The sequence below is a fragment of the Myotis lucifugus genome, unplaced genomic scaffold (assembly GCF_000147115.1).
Source record: "Myotis lucifugus unplaced genomic scaffold, Myoluc2.0 scaffold_420, whole genome shotgun sequence".
Lineage (NCBI taxonomy): Eukaryota > Metazoa > Chordata > Mammalia > Chiroptera > Vespertilionidae > Myotis > Myotis lucifugus.
Window position 1 is genome coordinate 112,204 of NW_005871468.1, and position 11,187 is coordinate 123,390.

An 11,187-nucleotide genomic window follows, 5' to 3' on the forward strand; every position below is an offset into this window, starting at 1 on the left:
AGGGGAGCTATAGGGGGAAAAAAGAGGAACAACTGTAATAATCTGAACAATAAAGATTTAATTAAAAAAATCCATAAAGATACAGATTGGAATGCTTTTAACAGATTTCACTTGACACATATAGAACATTGTATGCAACAATTGTAGTTACATACTATTCTCAAGTGTGCATGGAACATTTACCAATATTGACCATGTGCTAGTTTATTAAGCATAGGTCTCATAAATTTCAAATGATTGAAAATTATACAGAGCACGATCTCTGACCGCAATAGAATTAAACTAGGGATCAATAACAAAATATAATTTTAAAAGCCCAAATGTTTGAAAATTAGGCAATAGAATTCTAAATAATTCATGTGTCAAAGAAGAAATTAGAAATTTTTGTTGTTGTTTAATCCGCACCCAAGGATATTTTTTCCATTGATTTTTTTTTTTTTAGAGAGAGAGAGAGTGGAAGGGAGGGAGGGAGAGAGAGAAACATCCATGTGAAAGAGACACAGTGATTGGTTGCCTCCCGCACGAGTCCTGACCAGGGCCCTGGATTGAACCTGCAGCCCAGGTACATGTCCTTGACTGGAAATCGAACTCAAGACATTTTGGTCTGTATGCTGCTGCTCTAACCAGTGAGCAACCGGTCAGAACGAAAAAATATTTTAATTATAGATTTTAGAGAGAGAGGAAGGGATTGAGAGAAAGAGAAAGAAACATTGATGTGAGAGAGAAATATCAGTTGGTTGCTCCCATATGCGCATGCCCTGACCAGGGATCAAACCTGCAACCTTTTGATGTATGGGACAATGGTGCAATCAACTGAGCCACCTGCCCAGCGCAAAAATATTTTAAAATTAATTTTTAAAAAATGACATCCTAAACTTGTGGCATGATGCTAAACATGAACACATGTATCTGACAGTGGAGCAAAGGTGTAATGGCCACTACACGAAGGCATCTTAAGATTGACAAACAAAACAGGCAACTCCATAGAATATAACAGAATTCATTATAGGGTAATTTACTTACAGGAATGTAGGGTCAGAGCAGATAGATGACTCAGCAGTTCTGCTTAAATTATTCTCCACTAACAGACTCCTGTTACAGCACTTTTTTAAATAGTCTAACTCTGGTACTAATGATAAGACAAAGAATGCAGTATGTGCCAGGGGCCATGCCTCCTGGTAGTGTTGTGATAGATTACTGTTTATAATCAATACTATCACCAGTTTGCTATTTATCTTGGTTGTCATGCCATTCCAGCCATTACTAACAAAAATATTTATGGCTACATTTTAAGGAACACAGATAACATCAACTAGGGGCTTTCTTTGCCTTGCTAAAGACATTACGGTTCATACAGATCACAGCATGAAAACTGGGATACAAAAATGAAGTTGGTTTTATTCACATCTATATTTATACAGTATGCAAACATACTAATAAAATTAATTCTCAGATAGCGGAAGGAGGTAGTAATGAGGCCTCTGAGTGGTATTTGAGAGATTCAAATAGAGATCTTGCATCTATTTGAAATTATTTGGTTGCATTGGCTGTATATTTTAATTTTTTTATTTTATTTTTTAAAAAATATATTTTATTGATTTTTTACAGAGAGGAAGGGAGAGGGATAGAGAGTTAGAAACATCGATGAGAGAGAAACATCGATCAGCTGCCTCCTGCACACTCCCCACTGGGGATGTGCCCACAACCAAGGTACATGCCCTTGACCAGAATCGAACCTGGGACCCTTGAGTCCACAGGCCGACGTTCCATCCACTGAGCCAAACTGGTCAGGGCATATTTTTAAATGTCACACTATTCTGGGACTGATCCATATGGTCATGGTTCTATAAGCATTTAAAAAAATTATTATTTTAATTGACCTTAGAGAGAAAGGGAGAGGGAGAGGGAGAGAGAGAAATATCAATGTGAGAGCAAGCATTAATTGGCTGCCTCCTGCAAGCCACCTACCAGGGATCAAGCCTGCAACCCAGGCATGTGCCTTTGACCAGGGATTGAACCCGAAACCTTTTGGTGCATGGGATGATGCCCAACCAGCTGAGCCACACCAGCCAGGAATATAAGCATTTTTAACTTAGCTGATGATTGGTTTAATGTCTGGTTCTCCCACCAGACTGTGAGCTCAGCAGTAGGACGAACTCTACTTTGTTCTCAGCACCCAACATGCTGCTTGGCACGTACTGTAGAGGCTTAATAAATATTTGTTGAATAATATTAGAAAAAAATGTATACAGCACATGTCAGACACTGTGTGTGTGTTTTTTAAATCTACACCTGAGATTATTTTTTCCCATTGATTTTTAGAGAGTGTGGATGGGAGGAGGGAAGAAAGGGAGGGGGGTGGAGAGGAACATTTGTGTGAGAGAGACACATTGATTGGTTTCCTCCCATACACACCCCAACCAGGACTGGGGATCGAACCTGAAACCCAGGTATGTGCCCTTAATCAGGAATCAAACCCATAGACCTTTTGGCGCTCTAACCACTGATCAACACCGGCCAGGGCAGACATTGTGTTTTATGTTGACTATTTTATCCAATACAACAACCTTATGAGAAAAGCACCACCATTGCTTCTATTTTACAGATACAGAGACTCCGAGAAGTGACTTACGTTCACATAAGCTGAAAACTGGGGACCCAGGCCAGCTGACTTCAGAGCCCAATCTGTTAAGTCTGCAATTGGTCAGCTTCCCAGGAATGGGCAATTGCCAGAGTGCAAAGGGTCTTGGTGCCATTTTTTATAGTTTGAACATTATCCTCCAAGGTGTTGGCGAGATTTGAAAGTCCTTTGCAGTCCTCTTCCTTGTTTTCTACTTCTGGTATTTCCCCTTCTCTCAGCTGCGGGAGACCATTGAACGTGAGACTCGAGATATGGGCCTGCAGGTCACACCATTCACCCTCACCAAGGTCACCCAATTGTATGAAACCAAGAACTCCCGCCACTCCACCATGATCGTGGGCTGTACGGGCAGCGGCAAGACTGCCTCGTGGCGAATTCTTCAGGCCTCCTTGTCCTCCCTGTGCCGTGCTGGAGACCCCAACTTCAACATTGTCAGGGTAAGGGCTGGGACAGCGAAGCCACTGGCAGAGACGTGAGTAGCAGGAGGACAGTGGAGGCTGGGGGAAGGCTGCACTGGGCCAGGGAGGGCAGGCCAGGCGGGAGGCAGTGCCTGGGTCCAAGGAGGCCTGGGAGAGGTGAGAGAGAGAAGGGGCAAATACAGATCCCTGGATATAAAGGGAGATCTCAGGATTTGCATCTGCCAGCAGCTCAAAACTCTTTCCTGTGTCATTTTTAGGAGTTCCCTTTGAACCCTAAAGCGTTGTCCCTAGGGGAGCTGTACGGGGAATATGACCTGAACTCTAATGAATGGACAGATGGCATCCTGTCCAGTGTCATGCGGATGGCGTGTTCAGGTACCCAAAGGATCATGGGGTTGGGAGGACAGATGCCCACCTTTCCCAGCGGGGTGGACATTTTGGGGATAGAGAGCTCCATTTGGGAGAAAAGTGCTTGGAGAATGCTGAGGTGCAAGGAGGCATCGGCTTGCCTCCGTGAGGGGACGAGTGTGGCGGGCCCTTGGGGGGAAGCTCTGGTTTCCTTATTAACCACCTTCTATCAAGATGAGAAGCCGGATGAGAAGTGGATCCTTTTCGATGGGCCTGTGGACACGCTGTGGATCGAGAGCATGAACTCCGTCATGGATGACAACAAAGTGCTGACCCTCATCAACGGCGAGCGCATCTCGATGCCCGAACAGGTACAGGGGGCCCCGACTACTGAGACCCCGTAGAAGTGGAGACTGGAGGCACGAGGTTGGGCTAAGGGGAAGAGCAGGGGGTCCTAAGAGAAGAGGAAGTTCTATAGGAGAGAGCTGAGGAACTGTGACTGAAGAAAAGATGCCTGTCCACCATGGCTGTGGAGAGCCATCGTGTGGGAAAGAACCTGTGCTCTAGGACGCACCCTGTAGACTGAGCAGCCCTCCTCATGTTCATTTCCACGGACGTAGCGGGAGGACCTCACTACCCGCCTGGGATGATGAATGCATGGGCTGTAAAGCCCACCCTTTTCCACCCACTCAAACAATGTGAGCGAGAGGGTGGTTTTTTATAACAATAACCTTGAATAAGCCCAATTTCTTTTAACAAGCAAATCATTTGTAAACCTTAGCTCTTTATTCATCCTACCATGATTGGTACTTGATTGAGTCATCTCGGGGCCTCAGAGTTCTGGGTGGGGAGGAGCGAAAGACAAGCTTGTGACAAAGTATATCCTTAGGTGTCTCTCCTGTTTGAAGTGGAGAACTTGGCAATGGCCTCTCCAGCCACCGTGTCTCGCTGTGGGATGGTGTACACTGACTATGCTGATCTGGGCTGGAAGCCCTACGTGCAGTCATGGCTAGAGAAGAGGCCAAAGGTAGGAGCGGAATCGAGGAGAGGGAAGGTAACCAGCATGGCCTATGGGACATAAGAATGAATAAAGAGCCCCTTTCATTCAACTCCAGGCTGAGATAGAGCCCCTTCAACGGATGTTCGAAAAATTTATCAACAAGATTCTGGCCTTCAAGAAGGATAATTGCAGTGAAGTGGTGCCTCTACCCGAATACAGTGGAATCATCTCCCTCTGCAAGTTGTACTCGGCCCTGGCCACGCCGGAGAATGGGGTGAGGGGACCGGGCAGGCCCGGCAGGGCAGCTCAGGGCTTCCTGGGTCCCTGCAGGGAAAGAGTGTGTCTGAGAATTTGAACCCCTGGTTTGAGTGGAACAGAGACTACAAGGGAAGGATACACCCTCCCTGGACGCAGTGAGGGGTGTGAGCACGCGTGTGTGTGTGTGTGTGTGTGTGTGTGTGTGTGTGTGTACACATACGCACTGGAAGGCCAAACTAAGATCTTTAAGTTGGATATTGTACACGACGGGTCTCACTGTAATTTCCTCCTTATATTTTGGGAACTGAGGGTAGTTCATGTGGTTCCTCATTTCTCTATCCTTTCAAAAAATAAATATTAAGTCTTGGGATACTGTTTCTGCTGGAAGCAGCCCCCAACTTAATCTGATGAGGGGTTTTAGAAATTTCCAGATTAATTGATACATAAGAAAAAATTTTGTTCGGTTTAGAATTATGGAGTAAGGACCAAAATTATATTTTCTGGGGAGATTAAATCACTGCCCAGAAATGGTTTGTATTGTTTTTAAAGACATTGTCAGATAATTAAACTGATAATATAAAGTTATATAACAATTAAGATCTGTAACAGTATATATCATTCCTGATACAATTAATGTAACTTAAAAACTAGATTAAAAAAAAACCTATGTGGATGAACTCAAGGTAACATATAGGAAAAGGATAGTAATATAATATCATTGGCTCCCAGGAGCTGAGGAGGACTGGCCAGGGATGGGGCTAAGCAGCGGGGGAGCGAGGAGGGCATTCTAGGTGAAGGGAATGGCGTTCACAAAAACACAGAGACACAGTCAGTCCCCCTGGGCAAGGAAGGGCGGGGTCGTGTTTGCGTGCAGACCCTGCAGTGTAGCAGAGACCCCAAGAAGAGGCTGGGGAGATGTGCTGCATGTTGAGGTGAGATGGAAGGCAGACTAAGGATTCTAGATGGACAAGGTAGACAAGAGAGTCGCAACACAATTTCCCGCCCATGTTTTGGGGGTTGAAGATTATTCTAAAGACCGATATTTTGGGTTGGACAATATCCTGTATGTCACATTACTTGCAGTGTTAGGTATTTTATTTTATTTTTAAAACATGTTTTTATTGATTTTTAGAGAGAGGGGAAGGGAGAGGAATAGAGAGAGAGAAACATTGATGAGAGAGAAACATTGATCGGCTGCCTCTTGGACGCCTGCTACCAGGGATTGAGCCCACAACCGGAGCATGTGCCTTGACAGGGAATTGAACCTGTGAACTCTTGATTCATGGGTCGACGCTCAATAACTGAGCCACAAAAAAGGGGACATATGTAACTCTCAACAATAATTTTTTTAAAAGATAAAACAAACAAACAAAAATAACTGAGCCACACTGAGGGGCAGTGTTAGGCATTCAATTTAGAACCCATCCTCAAGAGCTCCCCACCCATGGGTCTGTGGCTGTTTCACAGTCGGTTAGAGATTACACATACGAATGCCAGGTTAGCTGTCTGTTGGCCATTTCCCCAAGGAGTTCAGGGGAGTTTGCACAGCCCACAGGCACCGTACACCCTGTCAAAGAACAGCCTCTGCACCTGCCCTTTGGGTTGGGGATTGAGAGCATGAGCTCTAAATATACTATTTCTGCTATTAAGTTGGTGCATTTTAAATTTTAATTTTTAATTACACAAGTAACAGTTGAATCTAGTTTTCTTCCTAAAAATTACAATTTTTCATACAGAGCTAAAGTTATTTTTGATCACCTCTACCCTCCCAGTCCTGGTCTACTCCCGTCTCCACAAAAGTAACTACTGTACTAGTGTGTGTGTATGTGTCATTTCAGGTCTTTAAAAATACACATTTACATAAAAGCACATAGGTATCCATAAAAAATGTGGCATTTAAAAATGCATCATGCTATATACCACACTTGCAATATGGTCATTAAATCAACAATATGTTTTTGATTTCTGTACAGCGACATGTAGATTGATTTCATTACTTTAAACTGCTATATACCAATCCATGGTAGAACATGACATTTTTCTTTTTTTTTTTCTTTTTTTTTTTTTTTAGTAGAGCATTGGTGGAGATTTATTGAAGAACAAGTACTGACTCCCACGTGGGGAGGGGGAAAGGGTCCCCGGCATTTTACTTTTCTGTTCCTCTACTGGTACACAGTTAGGTCATGTCCAATTTTTTGTAATTACAAAGAAGTCACCACAAATGTCCCTGGACCTGTTTCCTTGAGTACCTGTGGGTACTCCATCAGGGTAGACCTGGTGTGGCTGGGCCCCTGCCGTGTTTTATAATGTCCAATTTTTTGTAATTACAAAGAAGTCACCACAAATGTCCCTGGACCTGTTTATTTAAATACTAGAGGCCCACCATCAGGGTAGACCTGGTGTGGCTGGGCCCCTGCCGTGTTTTATAATTTAGTGCAGAAGAGACTCAGGGCCACTCTGAGCTACCAGGAGTTTCATGTTTATTTAAATACTAGAGGCCCAGTGCGCGAAATCGCACAGGACCCCAGACCCGCCACACCGCGAGACCCATCAATGCACCTCCTGGTGACCTGTCTTTGGTCATTACGGAGTTACGGCCACTGGCCTTTTTTTAAAAAAAATTAAATCTTTATTGTTCAGATTATTACAGTTGTTCCTCTTTTTTCCCCCTATAGCTCCCCTCCACCCGGTTCCCACCCCACCCTCTGCCGTTACCCCCCCCCCACTGTCCTCATCCATAGGTGTACTATTTTTGTCCAGTCTCTTCCTCCATCTCCCACACCCCTTTCCCCCCGAGAATTGTCAGTCCACTCACTTTCTATGCCCCTGATTCTATTATAATCACCAGTTTATTCTGTTCATCAGATTTTTTATTCACTTGATTTTTAGATTCACTTGTTGATAGATGTGTATTTATTGTTCATAATTTGTATCTTTACCTTTTTCTTCTTTCTTCCTCTTCTTAAAGAATACCTTTCAGCATTTCATATAATACTGGTTTGGTGGAGGTGAACTCCTTTTAGCTTTTTCTTATCTGTGAAGCTCTTTATCTGACCTTCAATTCTGAATGATAGCTTTGCTGGATAAAGTAATCTTGGTTGTAGGTTCTTGCTATTCAGCACTTTGAATATTTCTTGCCATTCCCTTCTGGCCTGCAGTTTCTGTTGAGAAATCAGCTTACAGTCTTATGGGTACTCCCTTGTAGGTAACTAACTGTTTTTCTCTTGCTGCTTTTAAGATTCTCTCTTTGTCTTTTGCTCTTGGCATTTTAATGATGATGTGTCTTGGTGTGGTCCTCTTTGGATTCCTTTTGTTTGGGGTTCTCTGTGCTTCCTGGACTTGTAAGTCTATTTCTTTCGCCAGGTAGGGGAAGTTTTCTGTCATTATTTCTTCAAATAGGCTTTCAATATCTTGCTCTCTCTCTTCTTCTGGCACCCCTATAATTCTGATGTTGGTACGCTTGAAGTTGTCCCAGAGGCTCCTTACACTATCTTCATATTTTTGGATTCTTTTTTCTTTTTGCTTTTCTGGTTGGGTGTTTTTTTACTTCTTTGTATTTCATATCTTTGACTTGATTCTTCTGATCCTTTAGTCTGCTGTTGGATCTCTGTATAATATTCTTTATTTCAGTCAGTGTATGCTTAATTTCTATTTGGTCCTTTTTCATAACCTCTAGGATCTCACTAGATTTCTTGAGGGTCTCACTAAATTTATCGGCGATTTCTAGAAAATTCTTGAAAAACCTTATAAATGTGGTTTTGAACTCTATATCCAGTAGTTTGCTTTCCTCCATTTCTGTCATTTGTGACCTGTTTCTTTGTCTCCGCATTTTGGCTGCTTCCCTGTGTTGATAGGGTGACTTTCTGTGCTAGGTGTCCTATAGGGCCCAGTGGCTCAGCCTCCCCAATTACCTGAGGTGGACACTCTTGGTACACCCCTTTGTGGGCTTTGTGCGCAGTCTTGTTGTAGTTAAGCCTTGATTGTAGTTGGTATCACTGGGAGGAATTGACCTCCAGGCCAATTGGCTGTGAGAATCAGCTATGTCTATGGTGGGAGAACTTCTGTGCTGGAGACACCCTTCTGGGGCAAGACTTGCTTCAGTGGGGCTTTGGTGCTCACTGAGTCTGCCCCCTGAGTGTGTCCCTTATGGATCTGAGGAGTTGTAATCTGGATGGTCCCACTCTGACCACTGGGTACACTGGCACTTGGATCTCTAAGGAGGTGCTAATTTAGCCTCTGCCTGAGGCTACCCAGCAGGAGCTACGAAGATATCTGCAGATTCCCCTTCCTTGTTTGGGGTTTGGAGGTGCCCAGATGAGGCCCAGCTGTGAAGCAATGCAAGCTGCTGTGGGGCCTTGGGCCTTCTTTTGGATGTTCTGGGTCTTTCTGACCCAGCTGCAGTTTGTTAGGTAATTTTAGATTGCAAAGGGCCAGGTCATTCATATGCAAAAGCCTCTGCCACAGCTTGGGTGGGGCGGGGTCTGAGGGAGTCAACAGGGCAGAGCAAACAGCTATGACTGATCCTCAGTCCTGCCCCAAGAGGTCCAGGGTCTCAGTGTCCCGCAGTAATCGCTGCAAGCACCTCTGAGAGAAAGCTGCCCTTAAGTTCCGCCTGATGCCAGACAGTCCAGTTTCTCCCCATATGAGTCTGGGTACCCCAGAGACTTGCCCAGAACTGGAGTTCAGAGTGGGAGCGTGTGTCTCCCTCCTGATTGAAAAAAACAACCGCGTCCTCAGTTGCCAGCCCTTTCTGTGTGCGCCTCCGTACCTCTGCACTTTACTTCCGCACCTCCTCTGAGTCTCAGTGTGCTTTTCTCTTTTCTTCTAGTTGTAGAATTTCCACTCAGCCAGCCTTCCTGTGGTTCTGGATGATGTCCGTTTTGTCTTTTAGTTGTATTTTTGAAGTGGTTGTGGGAGGCAGCAATTTCTGGTGTTTACCTATGCCGCCATCTTGGTTTCCCCACTGGCCTTTTATAATATAGATTTTAGACTTAGGTTTGTCTACACCCATATAGTTTCCCAAACAGATCCAGGAAAGGAGGAAAACTCTAAGCCTTTGTGATGATTTGCCAAAGTAGACCCCTCTATCTCTTAGAGATTTAGGATATTTTCTCTTTTCTTTTTCCATCCAGGTGAACCCAGCTGATGGTGAAAACTATATCTACATGGTAGAGTTGACATTTGTGTTCAGCATGATCTGGTCTGTGTGTGCTTCTGTGGATGAGGAAGGCCGCAAGAAGATTGACAGTTACCTCCGAGAGATTGAGGGCTCTTTTCCTAATAAGGTCAGGGCCCCCAAACCAGCTGTTCTATTTTTCCAGAACCCGCCTGTATCCCCGATTCTCACTCTCTTCTTGAGTCTCAGCCTGCCAACCCAGCTCTCTTTCTTTCACCAGTGGTCTGTGAGCATTTTTGTCTGGGCAGGGGGGAACTCAAGGAAGGCTTGTAACCTGACACACATTCCTTCTTCAGGACACGGTGTATGAGTATTTTGTGGACCCCAAGATGAAGAGTTGGACATCATTTGAGGAAAAGCTCCCTAAGAGTTGGCGCTACCCTTTAAAGTGAGAGGCAGGCCTTGAGGGTGGTTCAGACTTGGGGGTGGTTCAAACTTGGGGCTGCGGTTGGTGGGAGATGTGGTGAGAGAGCCGGGCATAGAAGCAAAAGTGATCCATAGAAAGGAGAGAGTGGACCCCAGAGCAGAGATGACTCTTGGGTCTCGGAAATGGGATGGAGGGGAAATGGGACAGGAGCCTAAGGAGAAGGTCTGATCCCCAGGCCCCACAGGAGGCAGGGTTGGCAATCAGAGAGTAGTGATGCCCGAGGAAGATAAACGCAGGGAGGCAGAATGAAGGGAGAATTAGAAAGGAGTGGGCCAATGTTCCTTGAGACACAATTACTTTTCCTTCCTAGTTCCCCCTTCTATAAGATCATGGTGCCTACTGTCGACACTGTTCGCTACAACCACTTGGTGAGAACCTTGGTGACCAACCAGAACCCCGTCCTGCTGGTGGGTCCCGTGGGGACTGGGAAGACCTCCATTGCCCAGAGTGTTCTGCAGTCCTTGCCCTCCAGCCAGTGGTCAGTGCTCGTTGTCAACATGTCTGCACAGGTGCGTTACAGGTTCCAGGCTGCCTGCCCACTTCCCACGCTCTCTCTATGCCTTCTGCTCTCTTTTGGGATCCAAGTACTTGATTGACACTCCTCTCTAACCCGTATTTCTCTTGGAAGGCCTAAGTCTTCATTCTGTACCCTTTTCACCAGACCACATCCAATAATGTGCAGAGCATCATTGAGAGCAGGGTGGAGAAGCGAACCAAGGGTGTCTACGTGCCATTTGGGGGCAAAAGCATGATCACCTTTATGGATGAACTAAATATGCCAGCTAAGGACATGTTTGGGTCTCAGCCACCCCTGGAACTGCTTCGCCTCTGGATTGACTATGGCTTCTGGTACGATCGTTTGAAGCAGACCGTCAAGTACATTCGAGTAAGCATCTGCAGTATTTGTTCTCTGTTTCC

General features: G+C 45.0%; 1 protein-coding gene across 1 annotated transcript in view; it reads left to right on the forward strand.

The window, feature by feature from the left end:
- The window catches only part of DNAH2 (dynein axonemal heavy chain 2), a gene marked incomplete at its 5' end in the record, with an annotated part of 108,325 nt that overhangs the window by 59,157 nt on the left and 37,981 nt on the right, over positions 1–11,187 (forward strand). Inside the window, 9 exons of the mRNA XM_023743950.1 lie at positions 2,860–3,078; positions 3,318–3,435; positions 3,643–3,779; positions 4,298–4,435; positions 4,524–4,682; positions 9,799–9,951; positions 10,139–10,230; positions 10,580–10,778; positions 10,931–11,155. Coding sequence (XP_023599718.1) covers positions 2,860–3,078; positions 3,318–3,435; positions 3,643–3,779; positions 4,298–4,435; positions 4,524–4,682; positions 9,799–9,951; positions 10,139–10,230; positions 10,580–10,778; positions 10,931–11,155 — 1,440 coding nt within the window. The remainder of the gene's footprint in view (positions 1–2,859; positions 3,079–3,317; positions 3,436–3,642; positions 3,780–4,297; positions 4,436–4,523; positions 4,683–9,798; positions 9,952–10,138; positions 10,231–10,579; positions 10,779–10,930; positions 11,156–11,187) is intronic.